Below are 26,064 nucleotides of genomic sequence, written 5' to 3'. Positions count from 1 at the left end.
ACTATGCAGCCCGGTATGAAAAAAAAAAAAAAAAAAAAACACGGGAAGGGGGGGGGAACTGCAGGGGACGCCGCAAGGCGATTTGAGCAGTGCTTCCCCAGTACTCATTCACCACTGCCCATGGTCCTGCTGTTGAAGTTTAAGAGACGCTAAGCTGACAGAGCAGCTAGGTGGGTCCAGACTTGCAGATACTTACCTACTTCACCTGTAAGCCTTGTCTTGAAGGAAAACCTGGGGGAAGAGGTACATCATCCAGGCAAAGAAAAAGTACGTCCGTAAGAAATCCCATTAGTGGACGTCCGCGCCTCCCCCAACCAACAGGCTTTGGTGGGGGGAGAGAGACGGGGGGGCTAGGAACGGTCAGGATCGCCTGGACACGCATCGGTGTTAGGGGCTCTTGATCCTGCCGGCTAGACATATGAGGATACGGGGTGGCAGTACACGCCATACTTCTAGTCTCTTTGTGGGGATACATATGTGACTGTTCACTCTGTATCCCTCCAGAAACCTGAAAGGGAACGACGCACACTGAGGCAGATAAGGGTCTAATGAATGACCCGTGTCCACCTCCTACTGACACTAAGCTAAACTGGTTAATTTAGTGCCAGTCGATGGGGTGTATACTGCAGAGGAGGAGCTAACTTTTATGTGCATAGTGTCAGCAGCATACACCCCATGGTTCCTGTGTCCCCCAATGAAGCAATGGAGAAACACAGTCTATCGGCGTTTTTAATTATGTTTGTAGTCTTGTCTTTTCATAGCAATAAAAATAGATTAACTGTTGGTGATCCATTTTTTTTTGCATACTTTACTCTTATGTTTTGCACTGTTATTAGTCCGCTCTAAGCTAGGGAGAACCCAGTATATTGAGTGCTGGACTCATCTTTTTTGATAATTAGGGAAAGAGGCAGCCTATACTACGCTCTGCATGTACTGTTGATTTACTCTTTAAAAATCATGTAGGTACTCATTAAGGTAGGAGGAGATCTGTAGGAGAGATGTTAGGAAATTTCATTAACATGGAACATCTAGAGTACACAGTGAAGGGAAAAAAAATAAAAATTCAAATCGAAGCTGTGGAATTGAATTCTCCAGCAGGACAAAGGAGAAAATCCACTGTGCATGTATCCGTAAGACAGTTTTTTTACAACATATAGCAGATTTTAACATTAGCAGCATGTCAAGGATTTATTGTCCATGCAGAGAGTGTAATCTGCAGCAGGAACTCCGTGTAACACCAGAATTGGCACGCGGATACTTTGAAACTAAAAGAGTTTTGCATAATCCCACCATTGTGAACAGTGTTTATTTGATGTATAAGCACTATGGAAACATCTGAGCGATAAACCTTATATAAAAGCAGAGAGGAAAAAAAACTAGCGCAGAGCAGGTATACAATGGTCAATAGTATTGGAAAAAGATTCTACCCACACAAGCAAAAATTATTTCAGACACTGGAAAATACTGCAATGTGTCTGCCGAATGACCCGACTGTTGCATTATAACTGTTCGTGACCTTAATTGACCGTATAACTTACTAGAAACCAGCGGACCCATTCCAGAAGGCTTTCAGCAGTCTTACACAATAGAATGCATTGCTAAAACACGTTCCTTTTGTTAGAGCAGAATTTCAATCCTCTTTGCGGCTGTTTAACTGGCCCTTGTCAGTAAAGCTGGGATCGACTTTTATTATAAATAACTCCCATAAAAAATGGATTTAAGTACAAAGCTCACACACAGTAACAAGTGGCTGTAGGATGAAACCTGAATGGGAGAGGTTGTGTCACCATTTCCAGAACCTCCTAGGAATGAACGGCACACAGCTTGTACCTACCGGTTTCTATGGAAAGGTCGACCTATACTTAAAGCAGCACTTGTTTTGTACGATCCTGAAGAATTAAAACCATTGACATAGCCACCATTAGGAAACGGAGCCTGCAGAAGGAAAAATATATGATCAAATCAGGGGAATCTCTATGGAGGAAAAAATAAATAGATCAGGTATTAATAACTGGACGCAAGTGACTAGTCGCCCCCACCAAGGGGCTTACATTTTTATGGCATTTAATGTGCGGTAAGAAACGACCTGGAAACATGTGTTTGGGGTGGAGGCGAGTACCATTACTGAAAACCAGCAGCTTTGTTGTTTTTTTGTTACTTCTGGACTTTTACCGGACAGTTAATTTTATATTTTGATTTTTTTTCGGGACGACAATCATTATCTTGAAAAAGGTTTCAATTTTTTTAAATTAATCTTTAAAGAGTGCGGGAGGGGGTGTCACATTTTACAGTCTTTAAGACACTGTCACCCTAGGGGCTTTGAACATGCAATTTTCCTATCACCTACATTATACACTAATATGTAACAGTATTGCAATTCTCTAACGAAGCAGTCTGTGGCTGAGTGCCAATATAGCAGTTAAGGGGGGCCCATCAGGTGGTCACCTGGCTGCCATGGTAGCCCATTGGATCCTGAAAAAGGGACAGATGGGAATGAGCAATGATGATGCCACCACTGAAATCAGCCGACATCTGCCTGGTGCAAAGCAGACTTAGCTCCATTTTTTTCCCTTAGCCCACGTGTCAGCATTCATTTCTAACGATCAAGTTCACACAAACGGAGCCCCATATCTCCTGCATAATAGAGTGAAATCCACTCATTACTATTGCATATAAAAGGTGAATCTGACCAAACTTTAAGTAAAAAAGCGCTATTTTTGCCATAAGTAAAAGCAACAATAAGGGGTTAATAGGCTAACACCTCCGCTAGTATATGTCCCAAAAAAATTGTGCAGACAATAAGCAGGGGTAATAATACATTTCTATAGCGCCGCCTTATTCCGCAGCACTTTACATTTCAGAGGGGATTTGTACAGACAATAGACATTACAGCATAACAATAATCACATACAGTAGATTATAGCAAATACCAAGAGGAATGAGGGCCCTGCTCGCAAGCTTACAGTCTATGAGGAAAGAGGTAGACACGAAAGGTGGGTGGTAACAGTTGCCCTGATTGTATGGACCAGCCATAATGTTAGGTGTGTGACAATACGGACACAGAGGGCTAATGGATGCATAAAGCATGTGGGAGAATGATGCGGGGAATCTGGTTATGGTAAGACTTTTGGCTCTGCCACACAGGGATAGGTTAGGTTAATGTGTTGAGGCGATAGGCCAGTCTGAATAAATGCGTTTTCAGGACACGCTTAAAATTGTGGGGATTGGGGACTAATCGTATTGACCTGGGAAGTGCATTCCAAAGAATTGGCGCGGCACGTGTAAAGTCTTGGAGACGGGAGTGGGAGGTTCTGACTATTGAGGATGCTAACCTCAGGTCATCAGCAGAACAGAGGGCGCGGGTAGGGTGGTATACTGAAACAAGGGAGGAGATGTAGGGTGGTGCTGAGCCATGGAGGGCTATGTGAGTGAGGGTAATAAGTTTATACTGAATTCTGGAGTGGATGGGTAGCCAGTGTAATGACTGGCACAAGGTAGAGGCATCGGTGTAACGATTGGTGAGGAATATGATCCTGGCTGCAGCATTCAAGACAGATTGGAGAGGGGAGAGTTTGGTAAGAGGGAGACCGATTAGAAGAGAGTTACAATAGTCGAGACGAGAATGAATAAGAGAAACAGTAAGAGTTTTTGCAGAGTCAAAAGGTAAGAAAAGGTCGAATTCTAGAAATGTTTTTGAGGTGCAGATGACAAGAGCGAGCCAGTGATCGAATGTGGGGGGCAAAAGAAAGCTCGGAATCAAGTATGACCCCAAGACAGCGGGCCTGTTGCTGGGGAGTAATAGTGGAACCACACACAGAAATGGCAATGTCGGGTATAGGTACATTAGTAGAGGGAGGAAACACCAGGAGTTCAGTCTTTGACAGGTTCAGTTTCAGATATAGTGAGGACATATTAGACACAGCGTTTAGACAATCGCCGGTGTTTTCTAGAAAGGCTGGCGTGATGTCAGGAGAAGAAGCGTATAATTGGGTGTCATCAGCATAGAGATGGTACTGGAAACCAAATCTACTGATTGTTTGACCAATAGGGGCAGTGTACAAGGAGAAGAGGAGGGGGCCTAGAACCGATCCTTGGGGGACCCCAACAGTAAGGGGAAGGTGAGGAGGAGGAGGAACCGGCAAAAGATACAGTAAAGGAGCTGTCGGAGAGATAGGAGGAGAACCAGGAGAGAACGGTATCCTTGAGGCCAATGGAACGGAGCATAGTGAGGAGGAGCTGATGATCCACAGTGTCGAATGCTGCAGAGAGATCCAAGAGAATTAGCATGGAGTAATGACCATTTGATTTAGCTGTTAGCAGATCATTAGAGACTTTAGTGAGGGCAGTTTCAGTGGAGTGTAAAGAGCGGAAACCGGATTGGAGAGGGTCGAGAAATATCACTTTTGGCTCATTCATCCTCATTTGGTTCACTGGGCAATTAGTTATTATTTGTAGGGGTATAGGGACTTAGGCTTAGATGTCATGTTTTCCGTTGTACCTTATTTACTTTGGATACACACCTTTATTGATATAGGAAATTATACTCAGCAGTTACTTTGCGGCTGCACTTTATTCACTTAATAGATTGGCCTTACTTTCTGAGGTTGTTTGGAGTTTATTATGATTTTTTATATGCTTTGCATATTTGACCTTATTACCTATATATGCTGCATATTTAATATATAGGTTAGGGCATTTGAGCACCTCCTACTGGGCATTTTCTTTTTTTTTTTATTTGTGTGTATTTAACCCCTTCATGACCAAGCCTATTTTGACCTTAATGACCAGGCCATTTTTTGCAATTCTGACCAGTGTCCCTTTATGAGGTAATAACTCAGGAACGCTTCAACGGATCCTAGCGATTCTGAGATTGTTTTTTCGTGACATATTGGGCTTCATGTTAGTGGTAAATTTAGGTTGATAATTTTTGCGTTTGTCAAAAAAAATCAGAAATTTGGTGAAAATTTAGAAAATTTTGCAATTTTCAAATTTTGAATTTTTATTCTGTTAAACCAGAGAGTTATGTGACACAAAATAGTTAATAAATAACATTTCCCATATGTCTACTTTACATCAGCACAGTTTTGGAAACAAAATATTTTTTTGTTAGGAAGTTATAAGGGTTAAAAGTTGACCAGCGATTTCTCATTTTTACAATAAAATTTACAAAACCATTTTTTTTAGGGACCACCTCACATTTGAAGTCACTTTGAGGGGTCTATATGGCAGAAAATACCCAAAAGTTACACCATTCTAAAAACTGCACCCCTCAAGCTACTCAAAACTGCATTCAAGAAGATTATTAACCCTTCAGGTGTTTCACAGGAACTAAAGCAATGTGGAAAGAAAAAATGGACATTTTAATTTTTCCAACAGAAATTTTATTTTAGCATCAATTTTTTCATTTTCACATGGGAAACAGGATAAAATGGATCCTAAAATTTGTTGGGCAATTTCTCCTGAGTACAACGATACCTCATATGTGGTCATAAACCACTGTTTGGGCGCACGGCACGGCTCAGAAGGGAAGGAGCGCCATTTGACTTTTTGAATGAAAAATATGCTGGAATATTTAGCGGTTGCCATGTCGTGTTTGGAGAGCCCCTGTGTGCATAAACATTGGAGCTCCTCCACAAGTGACCCCATTTTGGAAACTAGACCCCCCAAGGAACTTATCTAGATGCATAGTGATCACTTTGAACCCCCAGGTACTTCACAAATTGATCTGTAAAAAAAAATAAATAATTTTTTTTCACAAAAATTTTCTTTTAGCCTCAGTTTTTTCATTTTCACATTGGCAACAGGATAAAATGGATCCTAAAATTTGTTGAGCAATTTCTCCTGAGTGCACAGATACCTCATATGTGGTCATAAACCACTGTTTGGGTGCACGGCATGGCCCGGAAGGCAAGGAGCACCATTTGACTTTTTGAATGGAAAATTAGCTCCAATCGTTATCGGACACCATGTCGCATTTGGAGAGCCCCTGTGCACCTAAACATTGGAGCTCCTCCACAAGTGACCCCATTTTGGAAACTAGACCCCCTAAGGAACTTATCTAGATGTGTAGGGAGCACTTTGAACCCCCAAGTGCTTCACAAAAGTTTATAACACAGAGCAGTGAAAATAAAAAATATTTTTTTTTCCTCAAAAATGATTTTTAGCACACTATTTTTAATTTTCACAAGGCTAACAGGAGAAATTGGACCACAAATCTTGTTGTCCAGTTTGTCCTGAGTACGCTGGTACCCCATATGTGGGGGGGAACCACTGTTTGGGCACACGGCAGGGCTCAGAAGGGAAGGAGCGCCATTTGACTTTTTGAAATGCAAATTACTTCCAATCGTTAGCAGACACCATGTTGTGTTTGGAGAGCCCCTGTGTGCCTAAACATTGGAGCTCCCCCACAAATGACCCCATTTTGGAAACTAGACCCCCTAAGGAACTTATCTAGATGTGTAGTGAGCACCTTGAACCCTCAAGTGCTTCACAAAAGTTCATGACGCAGAACCGTGAAAATAAAAAAAATAAAAAATTTTCCCCCTCAAAAAATTATTTTTTAGTGCGCAATTTTTTATTTTCACAAGGGTACCAGGATAAATTAGACCCCAAAATTTGTTGTCCAGTTTGTCCTGAGTACGCTGGTACCCCACATGTGGGGGGGAACCACTGTTTGGGCACACGACGGGGCTCGGAAGGGAAGTAGTGACATTTTGAAATGCTGACTTTGATGGAATGGTCTGCGGGTGTCATGTTACATTTGCAGAGCCCCTGATGTACCTAAACTGTGGAACCCCCCCCACAAGTGACCCCATTTTGGAGACTAGACCCCCCAAGGAACTTATCTAGATGTGTGGCGAGCACCTTGAACCCCCAAGCGCTTCACAGAAGTTAATAACGCAGAGCCGTGAAAATAAAAAATATTTTTTTTTCCTCAAAAAAAAGATTTTTAGCTGGCAATTTTTTTTTTCACAAGGGTAGCAGGATAAATTGGACCCCAAAAGTTGTTGTACAGTTTGTCCTCAGTACGCTGATGCCCCATATATGGGGGGGGAACTATTGTTTGGGCACACGTAAGGGCTCGGAATGGAAGTAGTGGCGTTTTGAAATGCAGACTTTGATGGAATGGTCTGCGGACGTTTGCAGAGCCCCTGATGTGCCTAAACAATAGAAACCCCCCACAAGTGACCCCATTTTGGAAACTAGACCTCCCAAGGAACTTATCTAGATATGTGGTGAGCACCTTGAACCCCCAAGTGCTTCACAGAAGTTTATAACGCAGAGCCGTGAAAATAAAAAATATTTTTTTTTCCTCAAAAAAAATGATTTTTAGCTAGCAATTTTTTTTTTCACAAGGGTAGCAGGATAAATTGGACCCCAAAAGTTGTTGTACAGTTTGTCCTGAGTACGCTGGTGCCCCATATATGGGGGGGGGGGGGGGGGGGGAACTATTGTTTGGGCACACGTAAGGGCTCGGAATGGAAGTAGTGGCGTTTTGAAATGCAGACTTTGATGGAATGGTCTGCGGTCGTCATTACGTTTGCAGAGCCCCTGATGTGCCTAAACAATAGAAACCCCCCACAAGTGACCCCATTTTGGAAACTAGACCTCCCAAGTAACTTATCTAGATGCCTGGTGAGCACTTTGGACCCCCAAGTGCTTCACAGAAGTTTATAACGCAGAGACGTGAAAATTAAAAAAAAAAAAAAATTTCCACAAAAATATTTTTTTAGCCCCCAATTTTTTATTTTCCCAAGGGTACCAGGAGAAATTAGACCCCCAAAGTTGTTGTGCAATTTTTCCTGAGTACGCCGATACCCCATATGTTGGGGTAAACCACTGTTTGGGCACACGTCGGGGCTTGGAAGGGAGGAAGCACCGTTTAACTTTTTGAACGCAAAATTGGCTGGAATCAGTGGTTGCACCATGTCGCGTTTGGTGACCCCCTGATGTGCCTAAACAGTGGAAACCCCTCAATTCTAACTCCAGCCCTAACCCCAACACACCCCTAACCACATCCCTAACCCTCTTTCCAGCCCTAACCCTCTTTCCAGCCCTAACCCTCTTTCCAGCCCTAACCCTCTTTCCAGCCCTAACCCTCTTTCCAACCCCAACCCTCTTTTCAACCCCAACCCTCTTTTCAACCCTAACCCTCATGGATAAATAAAAATATTTTCTTTTATTAGTACTGCCTACCTATGGGGGTGATAATCGGGGGGTTTATTTACTTTTTCTTTCATTTTGATCACTGTGAGAGTGATCAAAATGAAAGAATGGAATCTGCAGCCGGCAGATTCGGGCGGGCGCACTGCGCATGCGCCCGCCATTTTCAAAGATGGCGGCGCCCATCATCCGGACCCGAGGGACACCGGGAGGGACGGGGGGACTCAGGAGGTACCGGGGGGGGGGGGGGGGGGTGAGGGGGGGGATCGGAGGCTGGCGGGGAGCAGAGGGAATGGGAGGGGGGCAGGTGATGACAGCGGCGGCAGATCGCCGCTGTCATTCATTTGCGGGGGGGGCGATCGCCGGTGGGGGTGGTGGAATCAGTGTCGCCAGCCATGTCCGATGCTACAGCAGCGTCGGACATGGCTGGATTGTAATATTTCATCAATTTTCATTGATGAAATATTACTATCGCTCTGATTGGCTGTTAAAAGTGAAACAGCCAATCAGAGCGATCGTAGCCACGTGGGGGCGAAGCCACGCCCCCTGTGGTGAATTACAAAGCCCCCTGTATCTGCGGGTCAGGTGACCTTTCAGTGACCCCGGTCACCCGACCCGCAGGGGGGCTTTGAAGTCATGACGCCACATAGGCGTCACTGGTCAGATTTGAACCAGGTTTCATGACGCCTATGTGGCGTCATTGGTCGTGAAGGGGTTAATAAATATGTGATTTTAATATATTTTTCTGGATCTCTTCATTTTTTTCGGCTAATATTATTACGCAAGTCCGGAATTCTTTCCATTATACTTCTGTGACTGGTTCAAAATCAGAGAGTAAGGCTAGTTTCACATTTGCGCTTTTGAGCGCAGCGACGGCCTGCGCACGGCCACCGCTAAGCCCCGCCTCCGCCAGTAGCTCCGCCTACCGGAGCATGATGCTGCATGCGTCCCCTATCTTTATCACTGGGGGCGCAGGCCGTGCGCAGTATGCGTTTGGCGGCGCATGCGTCCTTTTCACGGTGCGCCGAGCGCAACCAAACTGCAGCAGGTTGCGTTTGGCGCACCATGAAAAGGACGCATGCGCCGCCAAACGCATAATGCGCACGGCCTGCGCCCCCAGTGATAAAGACAGGGGACGCAGGACGCATGCAGCGTCATGCGCCGGTAGGCGGAGTTACCGGCGGAGGCGGGGCTTAGCGGCGGCCGTGCGCAGGCCGTCGCTGCGCTCAAAAGCGCAAATGTGAAACTAGCCTCAGCTAGATGCAGTGGGGGAGGGACGAAAGTGCATGGTATGAGGTGATTGACCAGATCCGACTGGAAATTATCTCCCAATTTTTTCTTTGAAGTAATTGGCCAGATCGTCAGCTCGGAGCTCCGTGGTTGGGGCCTGTACTCTTGGGTTGAGTAGAGAATGAAAAGTGTCAAAGAGACGTTTAGGGTTATTGGACAGTGAGGTGATGAGGGTGTTGAAATAGGTTTGTTTGGAGAGGTGAAGGGCAGTGTTGTATGTTCTAAGCATAAACTTATAATGGATGAAATCTTCGTGTAGATTGGATTTTCTCCACAGACGTTCGGCGCACCTGGAGCACCGCTGCAGGAAACGTGTTTACAGGGTGTGCCAGGGTTGTCGCAGTCTGTGTTGTGGTGTTCTATTTATAGGGGGTGCAAATTCATTGAGGGCACTTTGAAGTGTTTCATTCATTGTAATGCTTCAATGCAGAATCAGGACATGAGAGGGAGGAGATAGGGGCCAATGAAGACTGCAAGTTCTTCATAAGTTTCTGAGTGTTAATGACCTGTATGTTTATAAGTATGGACAGTGGGGGTGACCTGAGCAGCCTGGCAGTTCTTGATAGAGAATGAAAGAAGGTTGTGGTCAGAGAGCGGGAGAGGGGAGTTTGCAAAATCATCCACTGCACAAAGCCGAGAGAAGACCAAGTCGAGGGAGTTTCCGTTTTCATGCGTTGGAGAATTAGTAAGCTGCGAAAGGCCAAATGAGGTTAGAGACAAAAGGAGAGTAGCAGATGGGGAGAGGGGAAGAGCAATGAGGATGTTGAAATCGCCCTTGATGAGGGTAGGGATGTTACAGGAGAGAAAATGTGGAAGCCAAGTGGCAAAATGATCCAGGACCTGTTGACAAGGGCCGGGAGGACGAAGGGGGGTGTAGAGTCTGACAGCACGGACCTCAAAAGAAGGGAAGACTAGTGAGGGTAGTTGAGGGATAACCTGAAAGGTACATTTTGGTGATAGGAGACAACCAATGCCTCCTCCTGCTCTATTGTCTGATCTTGGGGTATGAGAGAAGTGTAGTCCCCCATATGAAAGAGCAGCAGCAGCGGTTGTTTCTGACTGCTGGATCCAGGTTTCAGTAAGAGCCAGGTTATGAGAATTACAAAAGGAAAAAGTCATTAATGAAGGAGAGTTTGTTACACACTGAGCGAGAATTCCAAAGTGCACAATTAAGAGAAAAAGATGGCATGCAGGGAATATTAATAAGATTAGAGGGGTTTCTGAGTGTAGCAGTTGGGGGGTTTGACTTTCTGTAACATGGGGGACCAGGGTTGGGAGCCATGTCTCCTGCAACTAGGAGGAGGATAAAAAGAGTGAGCAGATGGTTAAGTGATTTGTGAGAGCATCTCTTATGTTGAATGGTGGGACTGACTGGATCTGTGCAATTTAACAATGTGAAAAGAGCGTGAGTGCTTTACATAGGAGAGGAAAGGAGCAAGGGGCCGATATGGATGGAGTGTAGAGAGTTAATGCCAGGGCGGTGGATGTGTGTGAATGCAGTGGCCAGGATATAAATTACACAAATGCATATGGTTTATATTTGTTGTACTCCAAATGTACAGGGAGTAGATGTATACAAATGTCTTACCTGTCTCCTGCCCTGTCTAACTGCCATGTTATAACTGCCTCGTACTTTGATACATGTACTTCGATTACATGTGCATAAATGCCCCCTGCATAAATGCTCGCCCAAGCTATGTCTGAATATATATAGGAGGCTAAGACTTAGATCTTTTTTTTGCTCTCTCTTCTCATTAATCAAACTAAATTGAGACAGCAGGACCCAATAAATGTTGTGGTCAGATAAACAGATGTCCAGCACTACATGGATCATAAAGCACTTTGAAAAGTTTCTTGACCTCACAACATAAGGGGACAAGTAGAGTAAGTTGAAATAACTATATACCAGATATAAGCTTGCATAGTTGAAAACACATATATAGCATTCAGGATTAACTGCTTGCTGACACTGAATTAAGTGGAGAAACACAGGAGTTGATTCAGAGCAGAGATTGAAAGAGATGGTTACCAGATATAAGCTTGCATAGTTGAAAACACATATATAGCATTCAGGATTAACTGCTTGCTGACATTGAGTGGGGTGTGTTATGATTGGGTCACCGAGGAGGAAAACAAAACCAAGCTAAGTCACAGAAAACCAGAAAGGTTGGTAACTACGCGGATTGCAGACCCCTGATCCTAACCACACAACTAAGAGCAGCCGTGGAGCGATGATTCTAGACGCCTCAACACAGCCAGAGGACTAAATAAGCCTAAAGCAAGAAAAGGGATAATCTAAACTGCCCCAGAGCAGACCCCAAAGGAATAGACAGCCCCCACTGATGTATTGACGGTGAAACAAGATGAAAGCACAAACACAGGTAGGAAAATAGGCTGAGCAAACAATGGGGCCCACACTAACTAGAAAGGACAGGAAAGGAAAGATACTGTCTGGAATCACGCCAAAAAACCCTGCAAAAATGTCCAACACTTCTGATAGCAAAAAAATACCCTGAAGTCACTAGACTTCTCCCACTATATCAGCACTCTGGCATATTCTGAGAACAGAGCAAAAAGAGGCCAATCTAATAAGGGACAAATAGCAAACTGGCACATACAGTAACATAAGAGTGGAAAATCAGTACAGCCCCAGCCGGGGCTGGCTGACCACGCAAAAACTGAATAGACAAAACCAAATCAAATGTGAACATTAGCAGAGAAAACAGGAACTGAGCTGGAAACAAAGACCTCAGGAGTCAGGAAGAAAATCACCAGCATGGGAATAGGGAGTCGACTGTCTTAAATCCAGATGTCCAATAGTCGTCCTCATTATCAGGTGGTAGGTCTCTTAATTAGATCAGCTTCACTACCTCCTGCCACCACCAGAGGGAGCCCGGAAAGAGAACTCAACTCCTCTGTCAGCACAAACAGTTCCCTCACCAGAAAGAAACCAGAGGCAGACCAGAAAATGAGTTCACAACAGGGGTGTAAGAAAGTGCTCAAGCAAAGTGCTTACCCATATTGTGCTGATATGGACCGACACGTGTTTCGCTTTCACTTTCTCAAGGTGCGGAGGTGTTCGCTTATTAACCCCTTACTGTTGCTTTTACTTAACCTTAGCCATCATTGCCTGAACATTTGACTACATGTTTGTACTGTTGATGTGATGTTAGATTTTATTATATTAAGATAATACAACAATTACTATTTTTTGTAAATATGGACTTTATCGATATACAGATATAGCAGACCTTTGTGTTGACAGCCGACAATACACTGTGACCAGCATAGCTACACTATGGTAATGGTTGCTACACTGCAACACACACACAGTGAACATAGGAATTTAGGCCCTCAGATCTCATAATCTTGCAATCACAGAGATGGCCCACCATTCATTACATGAGAATGAAAAAAAAAAAATCTTGAATGTCAGAGATCAGAAATGGGACCCATTCCTGGTGTCTGAGAAGCTAACATTTCCATTAGATTACTGTTGAACTCATGTAATAGAACGAGGACCTTCTTTCTCTCAAGGCGCATGTTTTCATCACTGGGCCGAGCATGACAAACACTGGCGTCTGCTTGCAGACATCTATGGCCATTACTTACCAGTGGAGTTTCAAAGTAAGGTGCTGGGTTTGGAGACCATGTTGGAGGCACAAGGTTGTAGAGTGAATACTGTTGATGAGGACTATATACAGGCTGCATAAAGAGTGGCGAGTGAAACTGTGCTTGTGTCTGAACAGGCTGACTGTACACATTAGAGTCCAACGATCGATAGTTATTCTTTGCAAAGAATGTGTTGATGGCTTTTATCCTTGCCTGCAGGGAAAAAAAAAACAAAAAAAAAAAAAAAAACCTGTAGCTGGACCATGTAATATTCACAAACTAAGCTGTAATAAGCAAAGATCCATCATTTAACTTTTGAGAAATATTGCAAATGTAAGTTGGGAGCATTCCATGAAGTAGATTTCAAAAGGAAGTCTCCAATGTCTCTAACTCATCAGCCACTTCCAGTGACAAACAAAACACTTTGTAAACCTTTTATTTAACCTAGCAGACTATGCTTTAGACCTGCAATAAAGAGTGTTGCCCGACAGATCCAATCAAACATGGCACCCCATAGTCTTATTGTGGGGATCACTGGGGATCCCAGGTGCTGGCCCACAAGGATCTACAACTTATTAACTACCACGCTAGTAAGGAACTATGCACCAAGCAACCAGCCAGTTTGATGTGACGAGTCACAACACAAACATGTGTACAAGTGGTCTGTAACTTATTGATGCACAACTATTCCTGAGCTTTAAAAAAAAAACAAAAAAAAAAAAACCAACAACCTGCTAAAACGGCAAAAATGTTTAATATGATTTTCATGAACGTCCATAGAGGTAAAAGTGCTTCGGCCTAAAGAGCAACAGTCACTTCACATCGATATATACCATAAATGTTTTACCTAGTTCTAAATGCTGCCGTACTCCAGAAAATCTGATGTTCCTGCCCATCTCCGTTCCAGAGAAATGCCCCCTCTATCCCATTAAATAAACTTAATCACAAAACTGAACAAGGGCATCAAATCTCTAAGGACATCTTCACGAGGATCACTCCACCTTGGCTAACGAGACTAGATTTACACACAAGGAAGAGGAGGCTGGAGCTCAGGAACGGAGAGGCAACAAATACATCACCAGATTCAGACCAGCATGAAAAATGCGCATTTTGGCAAACGAGACCAGACCAATATTTTGCTTAAAGTTGAAAGAGAACAAGAAAAAAAAAAAAAAAAAAAAAAAAGGAATATGAAATAATACTGCAAATAGAAATCTTACCATTATTGGCTTGTCCTGAAATGTTTTAACTTCTTCCCTTAAGTATTTAAAAGCCTGCAGGAGAGAGTAGTGTCGGTGGGTTAGCACACAGGACACGGCCATCAATAATAAACACGTACAACCACATTAAGAAGTGTAACGTGCTGTATTATACACACTTATTCACTACATTTGCTCTTTTATTAGATTAGATTGCACCATAGCAAAAAACGTGAGGTGACAACCTTCCCGGCTGCTGTATAAATTGGTCACATTGTCAGGTTATGGCACATATACATACATTAGGTTATAGGTGCAAGATCTCTCCTCTTATCCTCACTTATCGGGAGACCTTCGGTCCTACTTTCCCTGTTCATTGGTCAAAGAGACAGCGCTCCCCATAGCCAATGACTTTTCTACTACAAGCTACCTCTTCCTTACAGAATGTGGGTATTATGGCCTCTATCAACCAGAAAAAACAGGGCACAGTAGTCAGAGAACATCAGTGATTAGAATAAAAAAAAAAAAAAAAAAAAAAAACACTTTGTAAAGGGAATAAGTCACCAGGTTTTCGCCACCTAATCTGAGAACCGCATATTGACAGTCACCGATTACAGCGATCTGTCACTTACTGGGTTGCTTGCTGCCGTTTCAGTAACATTCATTATTAAAACAGAATTCTCACTAGAGGACTAAAACCTGTTGTCATGTAGTCCAACCTCGCTTCCATCCCTGATTGGCTGCTTTCTGCCTATGCACAGTGTATAGCCCTGTAGCATGTAAGCCCGAAAGGGCAGGGTCCTCTCTCCCCTCTGTATGAGTCTGTTATTGTAAGTTTGCTTACTGTTAAGTGATATCTGTAATTTGTATGTAACCCCTTCTCATGTACAGCACCATGGAATCATAACAACAACAACAACAACAACAACCAGCAGCCCCATCATTGCCCCACAGACAATGAATGAAGCGGTGTTGCTCATGCCCAATGGACGCTTCTTTCTGACACCCTGTTTTTATTATAGGTGGGGGTCCTGGCTGTGGAACACCTATAATCAGCACGTTATCCTCTACCAGTGGTTAAGTGATAATTTGGTACAAACTGACAGCTGGAGAATTACAAGTTAGGGACCACTGGTTTTACAGACAGATCTACCCATTTATCAGAAGCTGTAAGAAAATATTCCTTTCTAGGCTCTATCTTGAGTCAATTTGTCCATTTTCCTTGCAGCTAAATTTTATCCAAGTCAACAGTCCAGGAAAAACAAAAATCTTTTGTAAACTATAACAAAGAAATTAAGATCTATGGCTGTCCAGTGGAGTGCACTACATAGGTTTTTGGGACAGAACACGTCATTAAAGGGTCTGTCATCAGTACACTCCTTGTCCATAAGCTTTATTAGAGCAGATGTCAGCAGAATATGGACATAGTCAAACATTAAATTGCCAGATATATAAAGAAATAAGCTCACAAATTGCATCACATGTCCACCATTTGGTAGCTGAATTAGAGCCCCAAAATATGAGCATCAAACCATTAATATTAAAAACTAGCTGAAGAGCCCGGCACTGCCCCCGGGCATAGTAACTAACTGTGGTTAGTTATAGCAAATTATAATTATCCTTCATCCCATAGTCCCGTGCCCATATACCCATCACACATCCTCCATCCCATAGACAACCATTATGACATCATAATGAGCGGCGAGGCTTGCAACCTATGACATCAACGTCACCATGGCAACCATTATGACATCATAATGAGGGGCAGGGCTTGATACACACTCCCCCCCCCCCCCCCCCCCCCCCCATTATGTAGATAGGGGCAAAATTGTTTGGTGAACTGGAACGCGCGGGGTTAAAGTTTCGCCTCACAACATAGCTTAGGACACTCTCGGGGTACAGACGTGTGACTGTGCCAAATTTTGTGACTGTAGGTGCGACGGTGCGGATGCCAATCCCGGACACACACACACACACACACACACACACACTTGAGCTTTATATATCAGATATCAAAATTTATTCGTTGCCGTTAAAAATATTTGCATAAATACATAGTAAAGTACAGGAACAAAAAAAAATATCAGTGACAGACTGACTCCACAATAATATGTGTTGCTGCATGGCAAGTGACATGACGTTCACTCAATACTTCATATACCAAGAAAGTTGTAATCCTGCAAGTGTACCAAAACTCCCCAGTGCACATTTTTATGTAAACACACTACCCAAATGATGCCACGTGGGGAATTCATAAACAGGAAACCAGGCACCTTAAACCCTCTGCACACTACCTCTGATCGCTAGACGATTCTCCACCGGAGATATACACTATGGAGGTTTTACTGAGGGATAATGCGCCCTGCAAACTGTGTGTAACCTAGAGAATGTTAAGAGCCGCCATACACACATTACCTGGATCCCAGCAGCATGTAGAGATGGACTAGGAGCCCTGTCACCCGACGCGCACGTTTCGCCCTGCTTCCTCTTTGTGTTTGGTTACTTTCATAGACCTTGACAAGAGTGAAACCAAAGCCCACTAAACTCATCCTGAAGCAGTTATGTGGCCGACTCAAGACCCCTATACTGGTGATTGATGGGGGTTTAAGTGGTCAGACACTTACATCAGTCTAATGCACGTTAAGGAAATTGCAGAGAAAGATAGAGTCTACGGAAATGCTGGTTAGGTCAGATTCCAGATTATAGCTTTTTAGGGTTTGTTGAGGCTGTGAGATGCCCTTCTGTAATGTTCTTTCTATACTGTTTGGTGAAGAACTGGTGCGCTATTCTTCACAAAGTACAAAATCATCAGGCAAATGAGTAGTCGGAAACAAGCAGAGCTCAGGGAAGGCAGCAGTGCAAAAATGTGATCTACTGAGCAAGCCATAGTCAAAACCAGAAAATCCGTCTGAGAAGCAGCTGTGCAGATGTTATGGGCACGCTGCAGGCCACTCGCCACTATATTTTCCTCTGGCTAAATGATAGTGCCACGGAATTCTCTCCTCGGGAGAATAACCTTACAAGTACCAGAAATGTTGCCCTTATCTCGGTCCAGCGTACTGCCTGTGGGCTCATCAGCATTGCTCGCATGTTCTTTCTAGCAGCATAGCTGACTAGCATGCATGGCATAGGTCTGTAGGCTTGTTTAGCAGTCACCCCCACAGGCCGCCCCGAGCATATCATTAACTCAATACTGAAAATAAAGATCAACCAACAACCATTAGACGGATTTCATCACCCAGGTATCATTTTAAGGCTGGAGTCACGGTCATATTTTTTTCCTGCAAAGTCGGACGAGAGTAATGCAAGCATCATGCTTTTTTTTTTTCACGGGAGCACAATCAGATTTACACCTAGTGTCCGATTTACATCCGAATACAGTGCGATTGCTATCCGCCACATGAGAAATTCCTAAACAGAACACTGCCCAGACCTGCACATACATATATCATGTAACACAATCCCAGAAAAGCAGGGAGCAGTCGTGGTCTGCAGGAAATGTATGAACGCATGAGTTCATGAATTTGGTCTATTTTGGTTCATCAAGGACAGAAATTCTAATTAAGCCAGATTTTAGCAGGCAAGGATGTGCAAATTTAGTGCCATTTTCAGCCATACCTTTAAATAAACCTAACTCACAGCAGATGTCACCAGATTTCACAACACATACATTATATATTTTAAACCCAAGAGGCTGGTGTACTTACGCTGAACATTTATGTCAGAATAGCCGTGTTTTTGTTTAACCTTGCCTGATTGACCGCTCCTCAGTGTCCCTTCTCCTGCGGAGATCTCAGTGCTCAATACAAAGCTACAGCTGTCAGTCAGGCTAGGCGTAGAGAATTTATACTCTCTGGCAGGACTTGATTTGCATTTTACTGTCAAGGTATCACAGCCATTCAGACATGGATTTAAAAAGTATACAGTTTGTACAATTTGATGAAAGATTAAGAAAAAGGCAGGTTTTTTGGAATAAATTTGAAGAACGAACCAAAAAAAAAAAACACAGAAAATGATAAAGGCAGCAAGGCCCCATCTTACCTGTTGTGCATCAGTGTCAGACTGGAATGTAACATACCAGTTATTGTTATGAGCAAACTCACAACTTATCACTTTTGGACAATTTTCATTATCGAATAGTGCTTTCACCTCCTGTAAGACAACAACAAAAAAAAAGTTATCAGACATGAAATTTAGAGCAGAATGGTTTAGAACACAGAATTGAATCCATAATTCCTATGAAAACCTAGGTCTAAGTGGTAAGATTTCTCCTTGCGGAGAGTGACATGCCAGCTCTGGCTTGTCAAGGTAAGGAGGCTTATTCGCCATGCAATGCTCCTCTGGGAAAATATGCAAATTGCCTCTTCAGAAAGAAACGAGAGCCAGTAGCTCGAAACACCGTGTCTGCAAATTGAGATTCTGATTTGGCTTTTATCCCAAGTCATATTACAAGACTCGTTAAAGGGTTGATTGTGACTTGTAGGATCGCTACTACCAATAGGTGGCGCTGTAGAGTAAAAGTCCTCTTTCTTTCTGAAGATGCAATTTGCATATTATGTTCCCAGAGGAGCATTGCATGGCGAATAAGCCTCCTTACCTTGACAAGCCAGAGCTGGCATGTCACTCTCCGCAAGGAGAAACCTTACCTCTTAGACCTCAGTCCAGAGCCTCTCACCTAGCCAAATCAGATCTCATACTTTGCACTGACGAGGGCCAATAGCCCGAAACACCATGTCTGCAAATTGAGATTCTGATTTGGCTTTTATCTTAAGTCATATTACAAGACTCGTTAAAGGGTTGATTGTGACTTGTAGGATTGCCACTACCAATAGGTGGCGCTGTAGAGTAAAAAAGTCCTGTTTCTTTCTGAAGAGGCAATATGAAAACCTAATGTAATGGAGAGGGGCAGGGTCGTTCCAGTTTTGCGGTTTTTATTTTAATTTTTAGCGACTTTTTATTAGAAAAAAAAAAACCACACCACTCCTGAACTCACTATCCCTTAAAACACAATAAGCATCTTTTATGGGTAGGATTGGAATTAATATACATATGCAGATCTCTAGGATGATAAAGAAATGTATTTATGTTGAACTTTTCTCCACGATAGTCGAGGTCTAATCTGTCAGTGGTGTCGTACAGGCTCATTACTTCATTTTATAATGCTTCTATCTTTATTCAAGCCAAGCAAAAGGAAAAATGGTCTCCAGTGTTGACATAAAAAATAAAACTTCCACCGTTATTAGGTATTTTCATGAATAAACAGACTTGTTTCGACTAAAACCTCTTATTCATGAATAAGTACGGTATGCCGGTCCATCAGTTTTTATAAGAAAATTCCTAATAAAAGGTGAAGTTTTATTTTTATATCAACGCTGGAGACAATTTTTCCTTCTGCTTGGCTTCAATTGGACACGTTCCGGACCAGGGCGGCTCCGTGCGGTGATTCATCGCCCAAGAGTGGTTGGAAACAGAGCTGTCTCCTACTTTCCCCTCCCTTTCGTGTATGTTTATTTAATATTCTCCAGTCATTGGCTTTTTCTTTTAATAAAGAGGCTAAAGTTCAATTGCAGGATACTTTTTATCTTGTGTATTGTGTCTCTTTGCACCGAGACTAAAATTTTTATTTTTCTTATAAGAACTTTCTCTGCCGTTTCATTTAATTCTGCCATTCGTTTTTTCGTTTTGATTCTAGTGTTCATTGTGTGGTAAAAATGATTTGACAGTATGGTTCTCCATATCAGTAGGATTAAAGCAATATCAAACATGTATAGTTTTTTCCAATTTCAAGGGAACTGTAGGATGAGCCCTTTTATGCTGTCTATATGGGTATACATGTCACAGGAAACTGAAAATGATACTGTGATCTCACTTCTAAGCTGGGTGTGACTAACGCAGTACAGCAGAGCTGAGATTTGTTTAACTACAAACACACATGCATCTCTCATCTTTCTGCCACCTCAGCTGCAGAGCTACGCCTGACTACAATTAACACTTCAGTTTTCAGGTGTAGGAGAGGGGCAGTACAGTAAAGCTGGCAGCACTGATGCCTGCAAGATGGAGATTTAAGCGTTATTAAAATCAGGTACAGCTCTACAGTAGAGCTGACAGGATTGAGAAAACCACTGCAATTTGTGTTTATATTTAAACAAAACTCAGCTCTGCTGTACTGTGTTAGTTGTAATCAGAAACAACTGCAGTGGAGCTGACAGGACTGCCAAGAGCTGCAACTGCAGATGTTAGTGCAGGGTAACTGAGCTTTCTGATTAGAGTGTTATTAGTTATAATCTCACAAAGTTCTGAAGTGAGATCAGGAGAGCAGACCAATAATATAAATCACTAGATTATGGCCCCATGCTATCGCATCGGGAGGATGCGATAGCATCACACCTCTTGCCATGTTAACCCTCAACACACACACACTCCTCTCACCTTTCACCATCTCCACTCACTCCTTCACTCCACATACGACCCCTTCTCTCACTCCGTCTCTCATACTCACGCAGTAATCGCCGCTGCTCCACGATCCCCGACATCTTCTTCCGCCGGCGCCATCCTGGATCCAGACGTCCACGCCGGCTACATGTTATTGCGGCGACGCCATCTTGAGTATCGTGAAATCCCGCGATAGTCAAGATGGCGTCGCTGGAAGAACATGTCGCCGGCGTGGACGACGTCGGGATCCAAAATGGTGTCGGCGAAATCTTGCGAGTTTTCGCCGACGCCATTTTGGATCCCGACGTCCTCCATGCCGGCAACATGTTCTTGCGGCGACACCATTTTGGATCGGCGAAATCCCGCGATAGTCAAGATGGCGTCGCCGCAAGAACATGTCGCCGGCGTGGATGCCGTCGGGATCCAAAATGGCGTTGGTCGAAATCTCGCCTGGTCCAATCCCCTGCTCAAAGCAGGTTTCACTAAACCATCCTATTACATGTCTCACACTGGTATCACCTTCACTTATAATCAGCTCTGGAGGCAGATTGTCAGGTCAGACAAAAGGGAATAGTCCTATAAAGTGCAATCACAGGCTGGGCTTCATCGGACAAAGGTAACAGCCATGGGGGGGGGGGGGGCATTCAGCCAGCTCCCGTGACAATCCTTCAGCCCCCACGATGCAATCGCAAAGTGCCAATAGGAGCCAATGCACATGCACCCCTGCTATCACGCAATTTAAATGCCATTGTCTGTGACTGACTGCGGCATTTAAATGACTAATCAGCTGCGATTGGAGACCAGTCCAGTCGTTGCTATGGCACGATTTCGGCTACGTATCACAGCATGCTTCTCCAAGGTTTAATGTGAGCTCAGCACCAGAGCCAGCTCCTTTCGTTGCCACTCAACATCCGATGTAATGGAACATCATATGTCAGGAAGGGGTTAAAAAGAGGTGTTCTGGGTAGAGCAGTGTGGGTATGACACAGAATAGCTCAGAGATGAACTCAACTTAATGAGGCAACGACAGGAATATTTGTGTGTAACACAACAAGCTGACTGGGTTACTTACTTTCAGGGTAACTAGATACGCGACATCTCCTGGACAAGATGTCAAGCTGACATACCGGTCACTGTTACATGGCAGTATTTTGAGCAACATTTGTATGCTAAATCCAGGAATGGCTACAAAACATAGGTGCATTGAAAAATAAATCTAACTTCTAGTCTATGCTTACAAATACTAATCTAAATACTGTCAATGAAAGAGACCCTTGATATTGATCCAACTAGCATGAAAAAAAAATCTGTACCTCCACAGGAGTCGTTTCAGGGATTTCACGTAGAATTAGAATGCATCGCTTGTGGTTTGGTCTCACTTTCTCTCCTATCTCATCAACTTGTACCATAGGAGTAGCTGTAACAAAAATGACAGTGGTCAGGAAACGAGATAAGGGGGTGTTAATCCCATCACAACCCCATAATGGTGTTGTGCCACCGCCATCTGCAGGTGCCCAGACTAGATCACAACACAAATCCCAATCACTCAGTTCCCACAAGCACAGAGGTCCTTCTGAAGCATATAAAAGAAAGTAATACACACAAGATGTGACTACTTACAACGTAGGACTTCAACAATAAGGTCCTTATCAGTGGTCAGTTTTTTTATTCCTTCCATACTTGCAACTGTCCATATAGGTATAAACTGATCACTATCCATTTGGGATATCAAGTATAAGTCTTTAGATAGGTTCTCTCTGCAGCAAAAAAAAAAAAAAAAAAAAGATAGCCATGTTTAAAAAAAATTCACATGCCATAATGAACATAACCATCTCTAGCTTTTCTTTTTACGGCATCTTCTTCCATGAACACTTGACATGGAATAAGACTAAGTATAGTTATACTCATACCTTGAAAAGCAGAACTCCAGTTGCTTTTTCAGACATTCTTTCAGATCTTCTGCAGAAACAGCTTGTGGAACAGACGTGCCTTCACCTTCATAAATACACAGATATTAAGTTGTCACTTGGGCTACTAAATTCAGATGCCTCACAAAAGGGAGTATGTCCGATTGCAAAACTAAAAGTCTTTAAAGGAAGACACATCACAAGGAAATGACCCATTGTTTAAGCAAAGCATGACCAAGTGCTGTAATTTTTGGGCAGTTTGTCTTGGGCTTTAACCCAACGGCATTGTCAATTTACAGTGTGGTGATAAAGTTCCTAAAATTTAGCTGCAGCAGGTCCAGTCTCCAACTGTCACACACCGGGGGAACCCGGAGAGAAGACAGAAGAGGTTTATTACCACTTCTATCTTCTTTCGCAGACTACATAGTGAACAGTAAGCGCTATGCAGTAAACAGAAGCATCAGCACCATCAATACTTCTATAGTACCTGGCTATTACATGAACGACGGGTCTCAACTGCCATAGCAATGATGCTGGCACACGATGCCCCAAGTGAGGGAGAAAGGAAATTTTTTATTTTATGGGGTTTTTTTTTTTTTTTAACATGTTTTATGATCTTTTAGGGGACAAGTTAAACATGAAAAAATAAAATGCATTGACTATATATGATAAATATGTAATAGAAACCTACACATTATGTATCCACACAATTGCAATAGTTTGGAGAATGCAGTCTGACGAGAGAATATAATATATATACACACGCACAGTGTATATATCTCACAATCTCTTTATATCTATATCTAATTTAATCTCTATAGGAAAAACACTCACGGTGCTAGTGCGGATCTCACTGAAGTCACCGCCTTTCAGCCCGGCAGGGAACACAGCCTCAGTGACCGGAGGAAACCTCGATGACGTCACTGCTAGTCACTGAGGTTGCGCACGCAGCAGTTCATTCCCCAGTGATTCTCAGCCTGGACGGTTGCATCTTGGTACCATCCAGGCTGAAAACGGTTTATCCCCCAGACATGGATTACGGAGTGGGACAGATCAACAGACAGGTATGGCATAGTTTTTTTTATTTTAGCTTTATTACAGGAGAATGAGTGCTTCGGTGGAATTAGGTGTTGATAACTTATTTTTACATAAAAATTGAAAACTGTTTTACTTTTATTTCTAATAAAGGACTTTATTCTGGCTATGTCTTATTTTGCAATATAACTATGGGATTAGCAATAGATAGTCTCAGACACCTCTCCACTATTAATCCAAGGGCTTGATGTTGCCTGACAATACAAAAAAGTGACATAAACCCTACATAAATGATCCTCATTTGCCACCGCTACAGGGCAAGTGGGAAGAGCCGGGCAAAACGCCAGAATTGGCGCATCTAATGTGCCTTTTCTGGGTATCTGCGGGCTGCTATTTTTAGGCTGGGAGGGGCCAATATCCATTGCCAGCCTGAGAATACCAGCACCCAGCTGTCTGCTTTAGCAAGGCTGGTTGTCAAAAATGGGGAGGGTGTTGAGAGAGACTCCACACCATTTAAATAATTACAAGAAAAACAGCGTAGTGACTCCTCTATTCTTAATAACCAGCCCTGCTGAAGCTACACAGCTGAGGGTTGTAGCCACAAGCTGTGAGTTTTGCCTGGCTGGGTATCAAAAAGTACAGGGGAAACACTTTTTTGTATTTACAGCGCAGGAGCCGGCTAATGAATACACCCATCCTGCTGTTATTAGGGGCAGCAAGTGTCGGATAATGGGAGCAGTTGTCCCATCCGCTGACACCAGTGACCGGAGGTAAACCCTATACCTCCGATCACAGCTGAGCGCTCACGCTGTCTTTTCACAACTTGGGAACCGCGGCTCTGACCGGCGGGGAGGATTTCACCGCTGATCAGAAGCTGTGATGTCCAGGCCTCCCATTCAAATGAATGGGGTTCGGGTACTCTTCTGGTACCCAAACTTTTTGTAACTGATTGACCGAACCTGATGGACCTGAACATCCAGGTATCCGCCCATCTCTACTGACTACCCATTTACTTGAAAAGAGGTTGTCCACTACCAAGTCAGCCCTTTCTAAGTCTTCACTCCCCTCCCATGCTGGTGCATTACCAGCGGTGTCAAAATGCACGATCCCAGGGCTCTCGTGACATTATAACAAGTGGTACCCGATGCACAATGAGTTTGTCCATGTCTTCAGAAGCTTTGAACATGAAAAGGGAGTCCGGGATGCGGCTGCTCTCAGACTTCCTCTTCATGTTCAATTTGTGCGAAGAGGGTGGGTGGGGGGTTGGAATCGTGATGGCAGAAACCATGTGTCGTACAAATGAGTGCAAAACGAGTGCACCGGGACCGCGAGTACCGACACCACTGGAATAGGGGGCGAGTGTAAGCTTTATTTGATGGGGACCAAAAATTTAGATCAAGAAGGGGTCATTCTAGTAGTGTACAACCCCTTTAAGGGTTGTGAATCCTTGAATAGCAAACAGATTAAAAGGTGAGTTATGGATACAAATAGGCAGACCAGTAGTAGTAGTTATGGTCACATGATTATCTTCAGCACATGACCTCTATTACAGATGCCAGCTGTACTTTAACCTTTGCAATAAAAGCTGATAAAATCACCAGCAAAACTCATTCAAGGGGTTCAAAACAAACTATTTCAAACTTTCTTAAAATTTGTACTTACACCTGGGTCCTACGCAACTTTACAACCCAATATTGAGATGACTTATCAACCTACCAGCAGCTGTCTGTGATATTACGGCTGACAATACATCAATGATGCAGCTAATGATTGGCAGCCAAGGTCACATAGCTATGGGCAATAAGCCATATCAAAGAACAAAAGGCAGCAAGAACCACAAAGATGAGCAGAGCGTGAAAACAGCTTCACTTACATAGAACGAGTGGCAGCACATTATGATCGCCGATCAATAAACTTACCAAACGGCAGACGTTTGATTACCTGTTTACACCGGCAGAACAAAGTGAACAATGCACACTGAGTGAATCTACGCTGTGCACATAAGCTGCCATAATTGGAAAGCACAAATCCTGCTTACACAGGATGAAGCACCACCGGGAACAACGATTTTTATAGTGCACAAAAATAATTTCACCTGATGAACGTGTTTTGCTCATTCACCAGGTGATAAGCAGCCTGTTTACGTGGCATCATCGTAAAGTGAGCATTTTTTTATCACTCGCTCAAGATTGTCTTGCAGTAAAGTTGCCCCTTTATATAACAGTAGAATATTTCTTTCAAGGCAATGGAACGGGGTGGGGAGAGAGGCAACCTTCTCAGATAAGTAAAGGGAGAAAAATAAGGCCTATTTCTTGTGGACGGAAGGATGTATAGGTTATCTCAAAAAGCAGAATACAATGGAGCTTAATCTAAAAAGGAAGTTCAAAAATGAAAATACAAATCTCTTAAACAGGCTGTCTTCTAAC

General features: G+C 43.3%; 1 protein-coding gene across 2 annotated transcripts in view; it reads right to left on the bottom strand.

Moving 5' to 3' along the window:
• Positions 1-26,064, bottom strand: part of LARP4 (La ribonucleoprotein 4) — an 81,833-nt gene that overhangs the window by 29,740 nt on the left and 26,029 nt on the right. For both annotated transcript variants that reach the window (XM_073576698.1, XM_073576697.1), the window contains exons 4-10: positions 22,607-22,691; positions 22,317-22,453; positions 22,010-22,113; positions 18,306-18,416; positions 14,286-14,339; positions 13,066-13,278; positions 1,835-1,935 (exon numbers count right to left, since the gene is read on the bottom strand). In XM_073576698.1, coding sequence (XP_073432799.1) covers positions 1,835-1,935; positions 13,066-13,278; positions 14,286-14,339; positions 18,306-18,416; positions 22,010-22,113; positions 22,317-22,453; positions 22,607-22,691 — 805 coding nt within the window. The remainder of the gene's footprint in view (positions 1-1,834; positions 1,936-13,065; positions 13,279-14,285; positions 14,340-18,305; positions 18,417-22,009; positions 22,114-22,316; positions 22,454-22,606; positions 22,692-26,064) is intronic.

Source organism: Dendrobates tinctorius, unplaced genomic scaffold, assembly GCF_039654945.1.
Source record: "Dendrobates tinctorius isolate UK_male_01 unplaced genomic scaffold, ASM3965494v1 ptg000051l, whole genome shotgun sequence".
Classification (NCBI taxonomy): Eukaryota; Metazoa; Chordata; class Amphibia; order Anura; family Dendrobatidae; genus Dendrobates; species Dendrobates tinctorius.
The sequence above is the reverse complement of the archived record's forward strand: the minus strand, read 5'-3'. Positions and strand labels throughout refer to the sequence as shown.